Source organism: Homalodisca vitripennis, chromosome 3 (genome assembly GCF_021130785.1).
Source record: "Homalodisca vitripennis isolate AUS2020 chromosome 3, UT_GWSS_2.1, whole genome shotgun sequence".
NCBI classification, from domain to species: domain Eukaryota; kingdom Metazoa; phylum Arthropoda; class Insecta; order Hemiptera; family Cicadellidae; genus Homalodisca; species Homalodisca vitripennis.
In genome coordinates this window covers 38,185,379-38,209,125 of record NC_060209.1, presented here as the reverse complement: position 1 = coordinate 38,209,125, position 23,747 = coordinate 38,185,379, and the positions used below count along the sequence as shown (strand labels likewise).

The 23,747-nt window shown below is 34.2% G+C and overlaps 1 protein-coding gene across 1 annotated transcript in view; it reads right to left on the bottom strand.

Moving 5' to 3' along the window:
• The window catches only part of LOC124356798 (thrombospondin type-1 domain-containing protein 7A-like), a 591,350-nt gene that overhangs the window by 10,644 nt on the left and 556,959 nt on the right, over positions 1-23,747 (bottom strand). Inside the window, 14 exon segments of the mRNA XM_046808007.1 lie at positions 1,818-2,031; positions 3,792-3,934; positions 5,567-5,691; positions 5,812-6,059; positions 7,345-7,489; positions 9,032-9,207; positions 10,491-10,629; positions 11,662-11,822; positions 11,824-11,858; positions 13,937-14,134; positions 14,690-14,887; positions 17,682-17,800; positions 18,782-18,971; positions 20,270-20,459. Coding sequence (XP_046663963.1) covers positions 1,818-2,031; positions 3,792-3,934; positions 5,567-5,691; positions 5,812-6,059; positions 7,345-7,489; positions 9,032-9,207; positions 10,491-10,629; positions 11,662-11,822; positions 11,824-11,858; positions 13,937-14,134; positions 14,690-14,887; positions 17,682-17,800; positions 18,782-18,971; positions 20,270-20,459 — 2,281 coding nt within the window.

Here is a 23,747-nt window from a genome sequence, read left to right as displayed (position 1 = left end):
CAAAAACTCCCTAATCATCGTACGGTATCGGTCTCCATTCACTGTCACAGCTTGCCCTTCCTGATCTTCAAAAAAAATAAGGGCCGATGACGCCGCCCAACCAAAAGCCGCACCAAACTGTCACTCATTGTGAATACATTTCCCTTTCGTTAATCATGTGAGGGTTTTCTGAACCCCAGATACGGCAGTTCTGTTTATTAACAAATCCATTCAATTGGAAGTGCGCTTCATCACTGAAGATGATATTCATTGCGAAGTTTTCTTCCTCCTGTGAATTTCTCAATACCCAATCAACTGTCGTCTCTTCTGGTGATCTGCCACTTTCAATTGTTGCTTCAGCTGAATTTTATAGGGGTGATATTTGATATCGTACTGAAGAATTCTCCGTACAGAAGAACATCTTAAACCCAATTGTTGAGAACGGCGACGTATTGATTTCGCTGGGCTAACAGCCACACTGTCACGAACCACCTCAATGTTCTGTTCAGTTCGGGCACAACGACGACGTCCAGAACTTTTGAGGTCGACTGTTGAACCCGTTTCTTGAAACTTTTTCATGAGTCTGCGAACTGTTGATTCATTCGGTGCCTCATTACATCCTAGAGTACCGTGAAGTCGCCTAACAGTAGCCGAATAACTCTCTCCACTCTGATAAAACGTTTTCACTAGTAACACTCGTTGCGCACAAGTAAACTGCTCCATGGTTAGACACAGAATGCACTAATGAGAGAAATATCAGCTGCGTCAACAATCGGAATGTAGTCAGAAATAGAATCAGAATCAAGGTCAAACATTGTTGCCAACCGATAAAATAAAATTTACCTGTCTTTTCAAAACCGGCGCTCTTTTTGAATCACCCGTTAAAACTCCTTCAACTACATTACATATCAATTATGCATTTATTAAGATTTGATTTTTGCTGTAAAGATCAAATTGGCATTAGAGCAAATTTTTAATTGCAGGAAATAAAACTACAAAAGTAAATAAAATAATATACTCAACTAAAATATTTTTGTGTTCTTTGAATGATCAAAGAGACAAATAATCTAGCAATTTAATTTAAATGAATCAATCAAAATTCTGTATTACATAAACATTAAGTACAGTAAAGTGCCATGAGCAAAGAATACTTAAGTTGACTATAGACGTAACAGGAACTCTTTCAGAGTATATACTGGTCTTGTCACTACAAAATCTCAGTGTTTTGTTGAGTTTATTTCCTGATAAGTTTCCTGATTTGTATAAAACTAACATTCTATTTGCAGCTCCTATATCAATGTCAATTAATTGGATGTCTAATACCTCCCAAAAGCCAAAAATGGGCAAATTAGATAACTTTGCCTTATTATGTGATCTGCTCCATTTAATATTGTCAAATTTTGGGAAATTATTACTAATCGTTTGTGAACAGAAAAAACAAAAAAAAAAAAAACAAATAACAGTCACAAGTTATACTGAAAAATTAAACATCAGTGTGGATTAACCAAATAAGAATTTAAGTATAACAAATTAAACATAATCAAACAAGATCCTGTTATAAACCAATAAACTTCTCAAATTATGTAAGATTATATTTCAGGCAAAGTGACTTAACAAACAGGTTTTATTTATTTCACCATGTCACTGTGTTGTGAGTGCATAAGTTATTCCAGGAAGGTATTTAAACATGTTATAAGTTAAAAGTTCATGAATAGTAAGAAAAAATAAAACTTTCTAAGGAATTTGTATTTATTGCGATTGAGATGTTTTGTTTCTCTTGTACCAGATCAAGCCTTCGAAGAAAAGACAATACCTGGAAGGTAAACAATGTTGATTACCTGTTGTATCCTTTAGACAGTCTCCATGACAATGTGACCAGTGAGACCACTCGGAGAGCTGACAGTCGCTGTCACACGCGATGTGACATGTCTCCCATGACACTGGCTTGCGGTTGGCTGAGCCTGAGCAGTGCCATGCTTCTACTGTTGTGTTGTCTCCGCCTCGCACACAGGTGACATTGCGGTTCCTCACTCCGTGGCCGCACATGGCTCCCTATACATGAGTTTATATTAGTAGTTATGAGAACTGTGATTTCTGATTCAAGAATAGACAATAAAAATGTTAGACTATGCTTCCTACTTCATTTTAGGAAGGCCCTGTATGATAACCCAACTGTTTACCAGAAGTTACAAGTAACCAGGCGCGGCTCCAGGGGGGGGGCCACGGGGCTTTTGCCCCCCCCGAGAATCAGGCTCGGATGGCAAAAATTAGGCATTTTACGCGAGACTTAGGATCTAGAACAGAGAGCGCCAAAGCGCGTGGCGGTCGGGCGGACCTTGCAGTAGTCCTGAAATGGCAAAACTGCAGCTCAGCGCCGAATTGGAATTATGGTACAGTAAGTGGTCGAGAGGGGATCCAAACAACTTACCAAAGTCAAAGTCATCTGCAGATGTTCTTCAATCTTGCGATAAGGAGGCATACCAGTTAATTAACCACCTCTTAGTTATTTTGACTACCCTCCCTGTGAGCAACGCAACCCCAGAAAGGTCATTTTCAGGATTGAGGCGTCTTAAGACGTGGCTAAGAAGCACAATGCGCCAAGACCGCTTAACTGGATTGGCCCTCATGCTTACGCACAGAGATGTTAATGTAGATATTGAAAAAGTAATAGATAGATTTGCTAAGACGAGAGGTGGTAAGCATCGGCTAGAATTTGCTTTGGATTAATTAAGCTTGACAGTGTAGTAGTAGAAATTGGAAATTCGATATGTTATGTTTTTAGAATTGTTCATGAATAAAATACTCTTATTGCACTGTACCATTAATGTGCCCTCATTTTTCTTCGTGTAAACACTTCCCCATTCCCTGTTTCTCATTTCACGATTTTTTTTGGGTTTTATTGCCCCTGTAAGTAGGCAACCTGCACGGTTTGCCCCCCCCGAGAAGTCATTCTGGAGCCGCGCCTGCAAGTAACAAACCTGATTGGTAGCTTAGTGAAAAGGAATACATATATTAAAAAATAATTTTTTGCAAAATTTGAAAACCAGTCAAGCTTAACGAATAATTAGGATGATTTAAAGTAAGTTAGGTATGCAACATGAGACTTGGACAAGGACTTGGACTTGGATTGGACTTGGACTTTGGACTTGGACTTTGGACTTGGAGACTTGGACTATCATTGAAATATACATTTTTACATAGTATTTATGAACATAAAAATTCTGAAAATGATGGGATAATATACCCGTATTGTCATATTTGTGGTCAATACACATACTCTAAAAGATAATATAATCATCAAGTCTGAAGCTTTTCCTTCACTTCTGAAAAACTTTAATCCAGTTTTTAATATTCTTTATAGTTTTTGAAAGGGAAAACCATATAAAATAGACTGCAATAGAGGAAAACACAGTTAAGTTTGGAGCTGCACATACATACACTCGAAATTCTTAACAAAAAATGCCAAAAGTCATTTTTGAAAAGAGTAATTCAGAATGAAAATATCACTATTATACTAAATGTTTTAAATAAATTTGTCTACCATTTTAAAATTGAAATGTGTTTACCTACATATGAGACATCCATTATGACTTTTTAAAATTATTCATATATATATATATATATATAAATATATATATATATATATATATATATATATATATATATATATATATAATTTTATAATCCGGAATTTTATTTCATTGCACTTGTTATAATCTATTTTTATCTATGAGTATCATATGAAAAATATTTATCTGGTTTGTATTCGTGAGAAATATTCAGTAATAGATAAGTTGAATAGTGGTACTGACATGTAGCTGGCAGTCAGACCAAGCCCCGGTCTGCCACGTGTAACATGGCACAGCTGGACAGGGCTTCCACTGAACCAGTGGTGAGGGGCAAGGGCGACCGGATGAGCTGGGGTTGGTTGATATGAAGGCATGTCTGCTAACACCTGCAAAATACTTGTTTATACAATAGAGTCCATATATAGATCTGGTAGCAGAACAAGCTAAATTAACCTTTGTTGAAAAAATGTAGGGTAGTGTAAGGAAATTGTTACTTGAATTTAAGTATGTGGCAGAGTGTTTTTATTGTCACTTTTATCACTGTTTCAAGTTCCCCCAAGGGTACATAATTTTTATGTACCGGTACATGGATGGTGAGCACAGAATTTCCTGAGCTGGGAAAAGGTTCCACTTTACACTTTTCCAAGTAAGATTCTAACTCCAACTATTTGACTAGGCAACCATGGCAGATTACTAAAATGAACTACGATTTTAGTCTAACTATGTGTAAGCCTAAGTACCAAAACATGGTTGAATACTTTTTTCAACACTTGGTGACTTGTCTGGTTCACTAGCCAGAGAAGCCATAGGAGCCATCCTGTCTCCTTTATCAGCTTCTCATTTCCCCTCCTTACCCCTTTATCCTGTCTTTCTCTTCCCAAGAGTGGTTGTCCAAAGACTGATAACACTGCACTGAGATTTGGCACTGTCAAGGATGACCTTGGAATTGCTCCACATCTGTAGAGAAACCTCAAACGTTTCCTAGTGGTAAGCTGTGTGAACTTGTTCTGCTGATGGGTCACTTAGTTGAAGATCAGGAGCCACTTTAGTCCTTGACCAGGTGTATTCCCATCTGGATATTCTGGGATGGGAAAACTAAAAAACAGGCCTCAGGAACCGAGGTAGGAAAAAGTGCTGGTAAATATTTATGGGTACTGCCAATAAGTGGTCTGAGGATAAGAGGAATCTGTTTGGAATAGTGGATTGATTATTCATTCCCTTGAGTTTGGGGATGCCAATCAGAACTTCTTATGCCACCTCTAGGAAAGTTATAAGAGATGCTGGTGGGAAAGGGGTGGTACAGCCTTTCCACCATGAAAACAAAAAGCTCCAAAGAAGGACCGCTCGGAGGTGGTCCTCATAAGACCAGTGGCTAGCAAGACTTATGTGGACTTGCTAAAGGAGATATGGGGGAAAGTGAAACCTGATGAGCACAGAGGTTTAGGCTATCAGACAGACATGAGTACACTGACAATAACATGAGTACAGTGACACATTAGCATTTTCCTCATTGTCACAATAACACACAAAAATTGATGTTTTAAGTTATAAGAAGTACATACATATTTGTATATAAGCCAATAAGTGCTTAAGTAATTTAAAATTAAAAACAGTTAATAAAACGTGTAACTCTTGCAATTAACCAGTTTTTTTACTATATTCAATGTATAAGTTCTTTTAAACATGTCTTACTCCATGTCATTTTGTGAACATCATAGCTGGTTTATACAGTGTTATCTAAAATACGTGTCTATGTATGTATTGAATAATATGTTTAATGAAATTACGACATTTTTACTACTTTATTGACAGTGATGAAGCGGTTTAATTTTACTATAGGAAACCAATTACACATAATTAACAATAAATGGGCACTGTAACAACTCAAATAATTTTATGTGAGTTATATTTCAATTGCTACTTATAGATATTGCATGTATAAAAGCTGAAAACTTATGATTGTAAAATCTGCCAAACACAAGAATATATGGTATATATATAAAATATCTGCTCATCACCTGTTTCTCCACAGTGGCATTGCGTGGCATTCCACTCACTCCACTCTGCCACATGACAGTCCACCGGACAGTCAACATAGCACCATTTCTCTGCTGGTGTTGGCTTAGTCTCTTCACTGCACCAACTAAAAAGATATAATTACTTCATACATTTATTCAAACCTTTCGTTTGGCAAGTAAAAGAATAACTTATAATGCACTTTAAAGAACGAAAAGCTTATAATCATATTTTTAAGAACTATTACCTGTCTTCCACAGGTCTGGAGTCACTCCGCTGGCAGTAAATAGCTCGGGTAGTCATGCCCTCCCCACAAGGACTGCCACCCAACGGTAAGCATGAGCTAAAGTTGGTTACCACCCAATGGTACGTGAAGCAGGTGATGTTCAGTTGGCAAGCCTGCGTCTGTATTGTGTGCTGACAGGTGGCACCTCTTGTCGCTGCTGCTCGCAGAAGGGACCGAGTCCGCTGTTGTTGTCCGTTTCCAATGCAGCCCTGTTAAAAATAGTTTGCTGATGAGTCTCTCTATACAGAAAAAGTTGTTTGCCCTTCCCAAGATTTTTAACGATATTCATCAATTTTCTAATGGCCAATACCTCTAATCTTGAGTAATAGATTAATCTCTGTTTACTGGATACATTTTTTTGTATGTTTAAATACTGTATGCACCTACAAAACCTATTATTAGAAGAACACTATCCTGATAAAATTATTCTACTTGCTGTATATTATAAGTGCTGAACTTTAAAATGGTTCTTTATAATGAAATTAAAATTGTTGTCAGAGCATAATTAACGAACAGAATCATTTTTTTTAATGATAAACAATAGTAGATTATAAAAATAAATTTGACCTGGCAGACAGAGAAGTAAAGCTGACCTCAGCAATAGCTTCCTTGGTTTGAGTAGTGATGAAGACTCTTTATCAAGTCATATTGATTTGATTGCCAGAAGAACCATTAGTGGTCTGTTTACTTTTTTTAGACTGCAATTTATATTCATAGACAGGTCCTGCTTGAATTCAAGATATGAATTCATATTTCCTTAAATTTCTTATGTTGTGGTGATATGGGGAGCACTGGATTTGAGAAGACTGCACATTTTCAAGCTGCAGAAGAACGCAATGCAAGTCTTTTGCCTTTTTCCCAGGGACTCTTGCAGAAACTTCATCCAGCTCAATAATCTGTTGCGTTTTCCTTCAACATGTATTTTTTAAACTCTCATCCTTATAAATGAAATTCTCATATTTCCTATAATTATAGCATTAGTCCCTATTATTACAAACACTAATTATCGGACTATTCCACACCACCAAACTTCCTTTTTTGAAAAACGCAAACTTACATAAATATCCAACTCTACAATGCTGTAGTGCCATTTCTGAGGTCAGAAACTGACGTGGTTAAGTTTTGACAGTCATTAAAATCCTCACTGCTGCATGGGAATTACTATTGTATTCTGGACTTTTTAAATGGTCAAAGAGATTAGATAATGATGAAATGTTTGCTAGTTAAATTTATATTATTATTTTTTATGCATGATTTATTATAATGCACTCTGACTACTGTTTGTAATAAATTATTCTGACAAATAAAGAATTCAAATCTGAAATTTTGATATTTAGGTAATGTTCGAATTGCAGGAAAAATATTAATTTTGCAATGAATACAATATAGTAAAATATTTTTATGGAGACTGTTTGTTTAAATTGGTTCTATTAATTCAGCAATGAAATTCGTGACATTTAAAATTTTTATAAAAGAATAAAACAAATTTCTCACCTTTGGACAACTACTCCACTCGGACCAGGCACTGAGCACACAGTCACCAGGGCAGGCCACGTGACAGGCGTTGATGTCCACAGGTTGGGTGGTCCAGTCACAGTACTCGTCATCTACTGGTGAGTCAGATCGCGTGTCCACACACCTGTCGATCCACAATACTTATCATGTTATACTTACTTTATCATGTATCTTCCTCAATAGCCAATTCATTTCACTATTCATGTTATCACCAAAGTCAATAATTATAATGCTTTCAAATATAAAAGACTTGCAGAGATGGAATGTAAAATTAGTGAGATATTTATAACAAAAAATGTTTATAATATGATGTTCTAATCTGAATAAAGATTTCAGACAAGATCTTAAATTAGTAACAAGTAGTTGCAACACATCTCACTATGAGGTTTTGCTTGGAGCTCAAAGTGTTAAAAAGAAATAACATTTGATTTTCAATCTTATTGCTCTGTTTTTTCAAAAACTCTTAAAAATTTCCCAGCAATCACTGATTATTCTTATAATCTAAATTTTATGTTTTAAAATGTCCAAAAAATTGTTTTTTTCACTTTAATATCTCTTGAATGAACTTGGTTTTCAATAGCGAGATTGAAAAGAATATTTTCAGATTGTAATTGTGTTAGCAATGTTTTGACACAGTGTGATCCAAAAGTTGATCATAGACACTACCTGTATGTAAGCTTAACAATTAAGAATAGATATTTATATAAATTTAACTACTTAATTAAAGTTGACATATTTATACTATTAATAGAAATATATAGAAAAGACTATGATTAAGAAAGCTATAACACTAACACTCAACTAAATCCTTGAATTTACTGAGTCAGAAAGAGAGATCAACAGTGATTGCCTAAACTTGAACTCTGTGCTCTTTTACCAGTGTTTAGTTACCGGTACTATCTTCAAGAAATGTACACTAGTAAAATCTACATTAAATCGGACAGAATATTTGGCTATGATCAAAATATTTATAATTTGTAAAATCTTCACAAAACTCTTCTTGTTTACCAAAAGGGTTCATTTTTTACTGGCTTATACCTTCCAATTAAACCTACACTGGGTAAAGCAAAAACCCATGTGTCACTTAAATTTGGACAACCTTATATTCATGTCCAGGAGCGGCACATCACTAACCGCAAATGTCGACATATTGGAGTGCAAGGGTAGATCGATAGGTCTAGTCTACTATGAGGGTGACTGCTGAAGTTGGTGGGTCTCGTAAGTGTTAAAGGCAGTTGCTAGCCTAGACATAAGGGCCATTCCCTGCCCGCTTTCACTGAAGAGCCTTGTAAAAGCTGGTTTCCCTTCTTCCAGGGATACATGATTGAGATTAATGCCCAAAATCCTTCCTCATATATCTCAATAGGAGGCATTTCTATCCTGACCTTACCCATCCAGAATATCCTGTCACTCCGGAAGCAGTGCAAAGGTCCTTTTAGGACCAAATGAAATTTCTAAACTTTTATCCTAAGAAAGCAGAGAATAACCTCTTATTATTTTGGCTCTTTTGTTATGTTTTTCTTGACTTTTTATAGATTTTCCAATAACTTTCTTCGAGATATTTGAACTGTCTGTTGCCTCTCTCAAATATGCTACTATATTCAGGAGTAGAGGAAACTCCTGAGCACTTCTGTTCAAGGTCGACAGGGAAATTCTTTGTACTAACCTCACTTGTCGGTACTGGTCCCCGGTGCCACATCCTTGCTTGCGGTCCGCCGGTATGAGGATACATTCACTCCAGCCACCCACCTGCCACTGGAACACCTCACACGGCACCTGACACAGCTTCCACTGGGTGAGTGGTCCACACTGCCGCCCACCTGCGTTACCTGGCTGTACTACCTGCAGCACAAGTCACATTGCAAGAATTTGGAATTGATAAGTACTACCACCATATGAAAGAGTCCATAAGAGATGAAAAGTAACTTCATCACAACATTTTCTGTGAATTTTCTTAATGTCAATTAGTATCTGATAGCTATTGATTGATTTTCATTTCAATTACAATGTTAAAGAAGGAACAGGAAAACTGCATATAGTTAACCTAATATAACCTTGATTTTAGTACTAATGCAGCACTGTTGCAACAGTTGGAACCTGTTATATTTATTGATTTTGCAACAGATCAAAATTAATGAAACTTGAAAGACAACATGGAAGGTACAGAATATGTGGTAAAGCGGTTATTTACATAGCAGGTGAACAAAAAACAAATTATTATATAAAAACTAAATGTACTTTTGGTATTAGGCATTTATTAAAATTACCACCTGGAAGAATACTGATAATTTCAATCGGAAACATGGGAAATGCAAAAAAACCAACAAAAACTATATACAATTAAATTGATTTACTTTTAACCCTTTCAGCTCATTTTATTTTAGCATATTTTTGTGTTTGGTGTTATTGTGGTTTACATTTTAACTCTTTTTAAAACTTTTTAACTCTTAAAAGCTAATATTATGGTCATGATTCAATAATTAATGCCTTGTAAAACACAAAATAGCATTAATAAAGTAGGGGTTTTTTTTATTAGTAAAGGAATAAAACAAAATTTGCAAAACATATTTTGAGTTTGGTACACTTATATAGGAATACACTGATCCCGTCAACTTGCATCCAGGACAACCAGAGTTAATTTATATAATATGTGGCAATATAATAAAACCCCATGGATAACTCAAGGCAACAAACATATCTTATGTTATTAAATGCATATATTAGGATCTGCAATTCATAAAAATTAATTTGGTTGATGTAAAAATGTTGACATATCAATCACTCATTTGATAAAACTCATATTTTTTAATAAAAATTATAAGAAAATAATATAAAATTGTTTTATGAAGTTATATAAAACTGGAAGAAGTAAAGCAATACAAATCCAAAATCCTCATATAAAATGGAGTATTGAATGGATAAATAAATAACATAAAAAATAAAATATATAAGTTCTGTAGGCAATATTATATTTTCATGGTAATTATTATTTATATAGAGACCTCAAAACATAATCCCTCAGTAACTTAAACCACAATAAGTTTAACATTTTTGAGTAATGGAGTAATTTTACTACGTCCAAAACTACCATAAAGTATTTAAATCAGCCTTGCGATATCACATACCTGCCTGGTGCGGTTCTGTAGGCCGGGGCCACACCGCACATTACACTCGCGCCAGGCTGTCCACTCGCTCAGCTGACAGTCCAGTGGACACGGCACCAGACACGGCTCCTCCTGCAGACCACTGCCACCTCCACACAAACTGTACAACCACGCAAATACTATACTATTGTGGAAGAGAAGACATTAATAATAGGAACTGTCTATATTTTACACCACAGATCTAGTTAGTTTTTGTTGTAACTCTTTGAAAAATATATTGTGCTTATTATCAGCTGTACATAACATATTTATTTACTGATAATTTCATAAGAACTAAAAAAAATGTTTAAGCAATGGATGATTAATAAAATATGACCTAATTAAGAGACCAAATGACACCTTTCATATTTAAACTGGATTTTTTTTGTTAATCTAATAAACAATTAATCATGTAAATTATTGTTAGTATAAAAGAGTGAAGTGACAATAATCTCTGGTTTTGAGAATATTGCAGATATCAAGTATCAACACAATAAAAACTTAGCTACAATGAGAAATGTTAAATCTTGACATTAAAAATACAGTACCTAAAGTGTCATTCTTCATTCATTATTTGTCCAATATAGTAAAAATTCATGGTTTGTATCAGCGAATCAGAAGACATTAATAATAGGTACCATCTATTTTACACCACTGATGTAGTTGGTTTATGTCAAAACTCTTTAAAAATATATTGTACTTATCATCAACTGTACATAATATTTTTTTAACTGGCACTTTCATAAGAACTAAAAAACTGTTTTGAATTGATGATTAATAAAATATTAACTAATTAAGAGACCAAATGACACCTTTGATATTTAAACTGGATATTTTGTTAATTTAATAAACAATTAATCATGTAAATTATTGTTAGTATAAAATAGTCTGAAGTGACAATAATCTCTGGTTTTGAGAATATTGCAGATATCTAGCATCAACTCAATAAAAACTTAGCTACAATGAGAAATATTAAATCTGACATACATACAGCACCTAAAATGTAATTCTTCATTCATTATTAGTCCAATGTAGTAAAAACTTATAGATTTGTATCAGCGAATCATTGTTTCCAAAAATCATTTTTGAAAACCATATTCTTATAAATTATTTATACTTTTTCTCCGTATGGATTCTCCAGAAATCTACCAACCTGGGATCTACCATCTGGTCCTTGTCATTGTAGCAGCCGACGGCTCTGTAGCGGGTACCAAGACCACAACCTAGACTGCCGTTGGTGAGGCAGCTGGACCAGTTGGAGATGGGACGAGAGTCATACATCTCACATGGACAGGGCTTGGTTTCCACCAAGGGGCATCTCCTGGCACACGGCATGACCCTCCGACAGACCTGGTCAACATCAATTTCACAACTACAATCAATTTACAAACACTTTTCCTCACCCCATTTGTGTTGCATAAATACTAAAATCGTACAGGAAAAACACAACCTGATCTTGCTGTAGATACACATCTGTGTATTTAAATACACATCTGTAAATAACATAAATAAACAGAGTGGCTAGCTCTAATAATTATACAGGATCGTATCATGATTTAGAGTTCAAAGAACTAAGTTCAAGTTCAAATTCACTTTTATCTGAAATGCTGCTCTATGTTGCTAATTTTACAATACCATATTGTAATCTTACATCCAGACTGTGCTAGGTACTACCTTTGTGTTTAGCATTCTTTTACATTCGTCCGTTTTTAAACTATACAAATTAAATCTCACGGATTGTGTACAGTTCTTGATTAGCCCTCAATCATTCATCACTAATTATCCTACTTCCTGATGTCTCAGAAAGTTAAAATTCGGCACACATATGATCATGATTTAAATAGAAAAATAAAGTATTTTCATGTAGATCAACCACCCATACAGGTTGAAAAAGGATTGGAGTCACAGAAAAACCAAATCTTTGTTTTCGAAAAATCTTCCCTCTGTCCTAGAAAGATGAAGTTTGATACACATTTGTCTTATACACACATTTATTTGTGAGCACATTTGTGCTCTCAACTGACAAATTAAAGATTATTCATGAAAATCAACCACCCGTAGGGATTGAAATAGGGTTAGAAACCCATAAAAAACTACATTTTAATTTTTTCAACTTCCCGATGTTCTATAAAAATGAAATTTCACACACATGTGCTTCATAACTTAAATGTATAAAATAAACAATTTTCAAAAATATCAAATTTGAAATGTGGTTGTAACCTCTCGAAGAACTATGTTTTTGTTTTTCAACTTCCTGATCACCTAAAACGACGAAATTTTTAATACACACATAGGGACTGATATAATATTATTAATCCAATAATATTAGAATCCTTAGAAGAACTGTAGTTTGTTTTCAAACTTTCCGATTTTCTAGAAAGGTAAAAGTTTGACACATATGTGTATTATGCTTTCAACAGAATACTGGCACCAGAAATACCTTAGACTGGAAGTAGATTACAATGGCAGGAAAGTAGTCACTTTTTGACCTAAGTAGAGTTTTTAGACCAACACTTACTCTCTTGATTAAGACGAAAAATTTCAGGGATAACTTTTGACTAAAGTAGGGAAAGTAGTAATTTTTTGACCAAAGTAGGCTTCTCAGACTGTGCATGTATATACTTTTTGATCATGGCCACAAGGCAAACTCTACTGTTATGTGTGAAATATAATTAATTTGAATCGGGAATGCTTCTCACACCCTAAACATGAAAATAGAGCATGTGGCAATTTTTCAACTTTTAACCACTTAATAATGAACTCTGAAATAATCATGTTTAAAATATATACTATGTACTTTAAAAACTACTTCCGATTCCAAATTATCATAGTGCTCCATCACTGTGCTTTAAGCGCTTTATCTACGATTACTACAAACAGTATATTCCTCAACTTTGGTTTAAAACGTTTATGTTTCTGAAATTGTTGTAGCTGGCTGTTGTCATTCAAATATTATGGACTGTTACAGAGAAATTTCTGTATTTCATTGGTACTCATAAAAATTGTTTCAATCTCCGACTTCAGGGCCCATAAACATTGCTTTATAAATTTAAAGTCCAATTATTCTGAAATAGATCAGGGGATTGGAATATCTTCCAGAGACCATCACTGGTTTTCAGTAGTGTTTATTATGCCATTAAAAAAAGGATATGCCTACTACTTACCTGTTATTCATTAAGAAATCTCATATAATAAAAAATATAAAACACCACATAAAAGACACATTAATACTTTGATATTCATTATAAAGTTTGTCTACAGATTGTGTAGTGATGTCTATATTTAGGTGATGAAAGGGAAATTTGTACACATGCAATTACAATAAAGCACTCCTTGTTTTAAAATGACTTAAAACTATTCAAATGTACAATTTAAATATTTAACGGTGTTGCCATAATGAATTTATTCAAATATATCTATTATCTCACCTATTAGCTGCCTGGTGCGAGAACGAGCCCCTGAACATGGTTGTTTACACAGAGTCCATGAGGACCACTCTGTCAGCTGACAGGGCACGTGACAGTCGACATGACAGCGCTGGACAGTGACAGGCAATGTCGCCCGTGTGGCCAAGCATAGCCGCAGCTCGACTTTCCGCTCTGAGCCATCCTCACTGCACCACAAGTCTGGAACATAATACAATGGTATGTGCATTTACTAAAAATGTATTCCATCTTACTTAGAAACATTATAAGATGCTTGACTATACTTTTAAAAAGATGGTGAAATAATAATCATAAAACTTTATAATTTTTTCAAAATTGACTTTCCTTCACGGTTTTTCTTCTAAATACTCAACTCCACTAAGTACATATAAGTTAATGACGACATTTATCATCAATGCATAATTGAACCTCTGAACAAACACATTTTAAACTTCAAAATGTACTGTTCCTGTTTTGACAGTAATGCTTCTCTTATCAGCATTCAAATTCTTCATCATAAAAATAATATTCAATCAAATAATATACAAAATTATTACTTATTATTACTTTTTATCTTTTAAATACATATATTTTTATTTTCCATTATCAAAACATGGTTTAAATTATGGGTCCATCTCTTCACATTTAGTTGTACTGGAAAAATCTAAACCTAGCTTATTAAAAAAGTAACTTTTTATATAAGATTGAACAGTGACTGACGGAGCTACTACATGTTCAGGAGTTATGGTACTGTACCTCTGGTGCGCAGGCCGTGCCCGCAGCGTACATCGTGAGCCAGCTGACACTGAGACCAGTCCCCAGTGCTCCAGGTGTGGCGTGGGCAAGGTTCACTGGGGGTGAAACACTCCCGGGTCTCGTCCAGGGGTCCACAGTCTGAGCCCTCTACCACCACCCGGTACCGGGACTGGGTTGTGGCTGCTGCCCTTGTTCCATCTGGCACACAGTCACACCCTTATTGACTTTATACATAACATAGTCAACTATTTAAACATTTTTTCAGTAATAAGCCCAAAAAGGTGTTAGAAGTCAATTAAAGAAGAATCTATGATTTTAAAGAGAAAGTTATATTCCTTCTAGGAGAACTTGATGAAATTCTAGCAGACTCCAGACAGCAACCATTATGTATTTATATGTGTCACACACAATTGCTGAATTTGGGCATTGACAAACATTTTTTCCACAGAGTATGAACATGGTTTTACTCACTTTGGGGAATGAGTATTTTATTAAAGTAATGGACGAACTAAAATATTCAATTTGTGGAGTGGATATTTTCATTTACGCAATATCCAAAGTAAATCTACATTTTGGCTCCTGAGTAAAATAAAATACCCACACTATGGTATAAACATTTACGTTTACTCAAACCGAGGTTGCATATTCTAAATTTACTTTTAGTTAATATCCAAAATGATTTTTGGATGGGGACAAACTCGTGAATAGACTGTCCAAAGTTTGTATGAAGTTTATTGTTACCAATTCCATTTTTATTGATTTATTCATACTTTTATTGCATTTGTGGGTTTCTATTTTTCTAAATTTAACTGATTAACAACATAATATATTTACATGATTTTGTATTATGAATATGATCATATAAGTATTATTACTTGTATATAATAATTTTTAAAACTCACAGGTAACATTATATTTTAATAATATTCTTAAACAAAATTAAAAATTTAATGTGCGTTTCATGTAGGTATTTTAATTATTATTACAGATAGAAATATGATGAAACTTTGATTTACAATGAATGATGCGTTTCAAGCAAGCACAAGATTCATTCAATCATTCAAACATTTCTTTTTACAGTTGCAACATAAAATGTCTATGGTTAGAAGAACATGTTGTACAGTGGAGGGGCTGAGAGACTAGTGTTGGAACATGCCTTCTACATCATGGGAATAGTCATTTCGGCTATTGAGCAAATCCAAAATACGGAATCCGTATTTTGAGTGAATTATGAAAATGCTGACTCCACGGAGTGGGTATTTTATTTTACTCAGAAACTGAAATGAAGGTTTAGTTTAGATATTGATTAGTTGGAAATATCCACTTTGTGAATTAAATATTGTAGTTTTTTCATTGCACAAATAAAATACTCATTCCCAGGTAAAACAACAATCACACTCCGCAGAGTGGTTAAAAGTTTCGGACAGTGACTGAATTCGCCAATTGCAAGTAATGTAACACTAGAGACAGTCCGGTAAAACAGGTATCGCCAGATTATGAACGTTCCACTAATAAACAATATTGAATATCACTGCCCTTTTGGAGAATTTCTATCATGCTTATATAATTCTTTAAGGTAAAGACTGGTATACAGCCTATAGTGGCAGTCATATTTGACAGATTTTAAATAATGGAATTCTCAAAAAGCTTCTTGTGTTATTGAAGATCACAATAAATAATGAGAATAAAATCAGGACCAAATATTATTATTACTTTATACATCTGTATGGATTTTAAAACATATCCTTACCTAATAATTAAAATATTCTTTAGTTTATGTGTATGGTACTGTGAAATAAGCCATGTTAATAATCAATTGTTTATATTAACCTCTTCTTTGCCCAAACAGTTTTTAGAATTTAAATGTATGATTTAGCTTTGTTTTGAATAGAAAAAAATGCAAAAATAACTTTGTATTTAAACTTTTTTTGTGTCATATATAAAATATTATGTCACCAATAGGATTTAATTTTTAGAAAGCTTAGTATGTAAAGGTTACACAATTCTTTACATTGAATATTTGATATTTAACTGTTTACTGATGAAAGATGTGAACAAAACTTTTAAGGTTACTCGCCACATGGCTGTAATATTCATTTTCTTTTAATTATGTGATGTTAGAATAAATAAGATGTTTTGGGTGAATAAGGAAATTACGACATGCATTTTATGCTTAGAACATTAATTATCTCTGTGATGATATACAGTGTCCTGCAACTCTATGGACAAGGTATACTGTGTTATTGCTCAGGTCAAGGTAAACATATTTCACCATATGAACTGATGCTTAGTTTTAGAGCAGATTTACTATGACAAGACATGACGCACATTGAGGTTCTCAGCGAATAGTCAACAATACAAAAACTGAATAAACGGTAAAATAAAATCTGCTCTAAACCAATTATTTGTTATTCGATTTAAATCATTTTAATTTTTAAAAAAAAACCCTCAAAAAACTGTTATTCCTACAAGTTTTGAGAAAAAAAGCTAATTTTTTATGATATTCAAAGTTTAAAAAGTTGTAATGGTTGCCATTTTGAAAATACTAAAGATAATTAATTTCACAATATTCTTTTCACTGTTTACACTGACTGGCATTGTTATCATAAATATTTGAGCCAAATTTGGTATAATTTAATTTATTACTTTTTAAGATAATAATTTTTTTATAAAAAAACCCATGTAGACAGAAAGATGGGAGAATAAGCATCGGAGACCCATGCTCATTTGGTGGAATATGTTTGCCTTGACCTGAGCATTAACGCAGCATACCTTAGTCCACAGACTTACAGGACACTCTGTATAATTCATTGCACCTGCTTACAGGACGATCGACTCATAAATATTAGGCAACAGAGGTAAGCATCTTCAGCATTGGTCAAGGCAAATCAAGACATGTAGCAAAAGTTAAATTTTTAATTTAAGAAGAAAGGTTCTGCCGTAAATTGAATGGTAAAGACATTTTATTCTCTGCCAGTACAGAGAAACTCACTTGGCTGACAGTTAAGAGGTGGGCAAGGAGACCACTCAGACCACGGGGAGACCTCGCACTGCACTGGACAGTCCTGTACACAACTGCGGGCCGTCACAGGCTTGGTCAGCAGTTCACACCTGCACAACCACAGTAATCCCTGTTATAGCATGAAATATAACATTGAAAGTATTAAGACTACAGTAATTCAAAACTCATTCATTCTCATATTGTTTTGCTCTACAGTAAAGAATGGTAATGTGATGAAATTTGATTAGACTAAAATAGTAATTTAAACTACAGTAGAGTCCCGTTAATCCGACCTAATTGGGACCGAGCCCTATTCGGATTATGTGATTGTTCGGATTAGCCAGAATTACAGAAAAATACGGTTTTAAACTTGAGAATGGGTCTATTTTGTTATAGAATTATCAACATTGTTTATTAAAACATGTTTTCTGACTGTTGCATTGTATTTCTTGACAAATATATGTGTTTGCGAATACTAAGCACATTTACCGTATTTAGTGTGAGAGTTTCTATTGTTAAGCAATGTGAGCTTACTGGATATTGTACGGGTCCACGCGTTCAATAGTTGTACGAAACTACGTGTCATCCAATAGACTCTCTTTAATGCGACAGAAGACAATAACTGAATTTATGTCTTTTAACAATTAATATTGTACTCAATAATAATATCAGTACTGTACGTCCAATTTCTGTTTGATTTCACTTCTTAATACAGTAATTTAACTCATACTTAACCTATAAGTTTCAATTTGGTACTGTATTTAACTTCATTATTTATGTAGGTACTGTACCGTACACAATTTGTCTTAATAAAATACTGTATGTCTATTTAATTAAAGTTTTCTTTGTTTATGTACGAAATGATGCACCCATTTTCATTTTTTATGTAATTAGTTCCTATAACTGTTCATTATCGTTATAAATAATTCCTCCTGGCCCTGTTCGGATTAACCGACGTTCGGATTACACGTGTTCGGATTAGCGGGACTCCACTGTATTTCATTAAACTGACATTACAAAGCCCTCATAGTTTTCTAAAGCAGCCAATTTAATTTTAACCAAGACCACCAATTAAGTAAAGAGAACCGTACTTGGACTCGTTGACCATGTCCTGGTTGTCCTGCACACACCAGACCTCACGCAGCTGAACACCCTCGCCGGAGTCACAGGAGGCATTGCAGGGTTGCCATGGCAGGGTGAGCCAACTGTAACCGTGGCAACCATGACTGTTGCAGCCATCCATCTGCAGCATCTCGTCAGGATCTGGGCACGGATGACCTCCTGCATCATGACATATTGTGATTAGTATTACGTACCATGCAAGTATATGTACAATATAGCCTACTTGTATTACAACATACATTGTGTAATAGATTAGAAGATCATGTAATACCATTCATCTAGGTACAGGTAAAATTTTTGAGTCCTGTCATATTATTTACACTATACAATTTCTACCTCTATACATCAGGATGGTGAGTCCAAACTTTATTGAAATGTGTGACTTTGACCTTAACAGTGAATCAAGACAGTATGATCAAGTCCTTGTGGTTCAGATACCATGGGGAGGAGAATTGTAGTCTTCTGAATTTACTAACCTGAAAATCAGCTAATAATAATAATAATACTAATGTCTTCTATTCTAAAGACGGGGCTAATACTGCATATAATGCAATATAATGCAAATTAGGACACTCTACTCTGTATTTTATGGCAATTACATACACTAACATCAATTACACACACATACACTTTTGAAACAAAAAGATATACGGTATTTAAAAAAAAATAGGAATGTTTAATACTATGACAGAATTGAGTTCTCTGTGAACACCTTCTGTCCCCCAGAAGGGTTCACTTCTGCCTGGTTTATACCTGAAACCGACACTGGGTACAGCAAAACCGATGAGTCACTTAAATCTGAGCAGCCCCACATCCCGGGAGTGGCACATTAAGAACCAAAAATGTCAAGATATTGGGGTGCAAGGGTAGATCGATAGGTCTAACCTACTGCAAGAACGTAGTCAGTGAGAGAGTCCAAGGGATCCAGAACCCCTCCAAATTTTAAATTTTTCAATTACCTTTTTAGTAAACGATTATTATTATTTAGATAATTCAGTATTACTGACGTAAGATCGTTCTCAACAAACAAAAGGGTCAAGAACTTTTTAAGGAACAAAATGGGGCCTTACTCTCTGTCCACTACGGGAAAATATCAGTTGTCTGGACTTCACCAAAATTTTTCCTGGCTATGTTCCTAGTCTACTGTGGAGGAAAAACTGAGTTGGTGGGATTCCTTTTTTTTTTTTTTTTTTTTTTAAGCAGTGGTGGGATTCTCCAAGTGTTATCCATTAGTGTGGAAATAATGGTGTGCTCTACTACCTTAAACCTTACCCATCCTGAATATCCTGTCACTCGTGAAGAAATCAAAAAAGTCCTTTTTAAACCGAGTGCAAAGAGGAATTTCTCAGCTTCTTATTTTAAGAAGACAAAAAAAATCTTCAGCAGTAAGAACATGTAATTTCTACTTTGTACATAACATTCACAAAAATCAACCTTAATGTAAAGAATGACCTTACCAGGGCCATGAGGAGCAATGATGGTGCGGTTACGATATCTCATGGCCATCTTGTTACGTGTGGAGCAGGACTGAGAGCAAGGACTCCAGTTGGACCAGCCAGACACTACACAGTCGTACGGACAGGGCAGCAGACAAGGTTCCTCTGTAGGGGGCTTCAGCTGTGTACAGAGCCAGTCCGCCACCACCTCCTGCCAGCACCACCACGAGTCAATTACACAGTCAGGTTAATTTGCATTGAAGTACATAAACCTTTACTATATGGTATATCAGATTCCTTATTCTTAACACCTTGGAACTATTTTAAATATATTTTACAACTTGTATTTGTGACAACTTTTAATAATGGCACCATGCCAATAGTGTCTATCCTTGCGTGATACGTCAATATTTTCGAGATAGTTTTTGAGCATTTCTGTTCAACTTATAATTAAACTAGCTGTTTCCCGCGGCTTAGCACGCTTTTCGTAAGCATTGCCCGTGTATGTGCACTTCTGGTTCAAGTGAATTATATTTCCAACGACGATGTAGAGTTTGTATTGTTGCCACGATCAAGAAAATCTGTCAAAAGTGTATGTTTATAGCCATTTTCTACGTACATGTACTTTATTATAAAGTGGTCCAACACTCAAGCTTTAAGTTCAAGCAGAAATTTATTTTGAAGACAAATATACATCAAAGCTTAGTGCCTTCAAATAGTTTTTCGCTATTTAATATACCTAACTGTCTCGTAATCGCAGTTTATAGTGTACAGGCGCTTTAAAAACTTTTAACTTTTGCAATGCCGCCTGGTGGCGAGATACATCAATAGGCATAGCATATAAACCTTCTCCGTCGAAAAAATACATATACATACAAATTTTCATAATGATCGGTCAAATATTTTACGATTCTATAAAGGACATACATACAAACATTCATTTTTATATATATAGATGTATCACCCCCTCCTTCTCCATTGCTAGCCTCAAATAATTATCATAATTACACCAGCTTTGTTATGAAACCTTTCTTATCAAGCTCACTACCATGCAACTCCTATCTCACCAGCTCTATTGTATTTCGAATACATTGGAGGACCTAGCTCAGGAATTTATTCATTCACTATATAGAATGTCTTTTTTTGTGATCAGAAAATGCTAAGGCATTTATATTTTGCAAATATTCACTCTCACTTGTCTTTTGGTATGTCTTTTTTGTTCAGCAACAAAAAGATATGGTTAGTATTCTAAAACAAAAAAAAACGAGGAATATGTACTAAAATTTAAATATAATGAAACAAAAGAGCATTTGAAATCTTTACAAATTTTAACTGCATATGGATAATTTATCCTCGACTCAATTCTTATTGCCAAAAATAATCTAATTACTCAAGGGACAAATTGCGAATCTCACCTCTATAGTACTAGAAATAAAAGAAACATAATCACAATTTGTCACAATTTAAAAATGTATGAAAGGAAACCAAGCTTTATGAGAATGAAATTTCTAAAACAGATACCTCAGAGTGTTATAGATGAAAAAAATTAGAATATATTTTACAAAACATACTGAAATGTTTTCTAATAGATAAAACTTTATATTTTTTAGAAGAATATTTTTTCCACCACCTCATAGAATCAAAGTATAAAGTAGAAATACTTAAGATTTAACTCGTAAATATGTATAGTGTAGTGTATAGTTTGCTAAATAGTTTTAGATTAATGTAATAATTTAGTTCGATGATATATATGACGCTATTCTATTTTAGGAACTGTACATTCATGAATTGGAATTGAATTTGTCCCATATCTGTGTATAAGGATTGTCTGAAAAGTTTTAGACCTCAACATGTAAATAGTTAACACCCGTCAACAAATGTTGAGTAATCTACATTACTTAACTATTAATTTTTCTATTCACAAAAATATTAACCATATTGGACCATTATTAACCATTATTATTTTGGTGACCATAGTTAAGTGATTCAAGTTTTACTGGTTTGTATTTGTTTTGTGAATTGAACCAAAAATGTAGGAGCATACATTTTTGGTTTTAATCAATTACATTTTTGATGCCACATCAGACCATTGAGTTTGCCTGTTCCAATGGCTCAATCAAGAAAATAATAAATATACCTTCACATGACATTACAAGTGACTGGCATGATTGACCCCTTGGAAATCGGCTTTCCCGAGTATATATAAAACCTGTATATATATACAGGTTTTAGAAACGTATTTTGGTCAAAAAGTGTCTCCCTCCGGCCCTTGTAATCTTAGTCCGGTCTAAGATATTTCAAGAGCCATAGATGAGTTTGCCTTTTCAGAATGATGAAGAAAATATACACACTCACGTACGACTGAAAAGTTACTGCGTTCAAAAAGTGTATATTCCAACTCCAACAATTCACTTCCTGTCTAATTTATTTACAGTTGAGTTTGTCTGTTGTCTCGACCAAGAAAATATATACATATGTAAACTTTAAAAGGCTACTTTGGCCAAATAGCATCTACTTCCTCTATTCCTTGTATTCTGCTTCCGGTATAAGGGAAAGAGTGGAAAATCCTTGAAACTAAGTTCATTCAATATTTTTAAATAATCGTTTATAATAAGTTTTGTGTGACAGATGTTTTGTTTTACGGATTGAAGTCTGGGAAAGAATGGTAAGGTCTGGCATATTTGTGTCCATCCCCATGTTTTTCCTTAAAGGACACTAAAAATATTATACACAATCTCAAGGAAATCAACCAGATTTGGGTACCTAATGTGCAATTATTCACAGCTTTCTTCATTAAGATGGGTTTTATAATAGAGGTGAAATAATATTTCTAATGTGTTAGATGGTTTAAATCCATCACTTGTGCAATCTGTAGTAAAAATTAGATAGCAATTTCGTTTTTGCAATCTACATTACACAACTGATCAAGCACTGTACAGGTATATTTAATATTTTCTAAAATTGCAGTAAGTGATAATAAATGGTTTTTCCTCTTTACGAACTTCATCTGAGAGTGTCAATAGCTGTTTACTGGCAGTCAAATTTGGATTGTGTTTACAAATATTATCATTTTTCCAAATTCTATAATATTCTGGAAAACTTCTCCAATTTTCCTCTTCATAAAAACTTTTTTGGACTTCAAGGGATACTTTAAAAAAAGAATTAGTCGAATTGGTCTAGCTGTTCCCAAAAGGAACGCTTAGCAACATATTTTCCAATTTATTTTTATTTATAAGATTATTTAATATGTTGATTGTGACAGGTGCCTTACAGTGCAGAAGCATGTTAAGTGTAGTTGGTCTCACTCAGTTGCACCATGAGTGAAGGTGTTAAATGAGTCAATATATTTATTTTTGTTGAAATATAAAACAAGTGAGCATCAACTTATTTTGAATATTTATTTTTGAAAGCTAGTATGTCAACATTTTAAATGAGTCTGACAGTATTGGGATTCAGCACCTTAATTTATCATGGTAACATTTTGGGCAACTGAATTTAA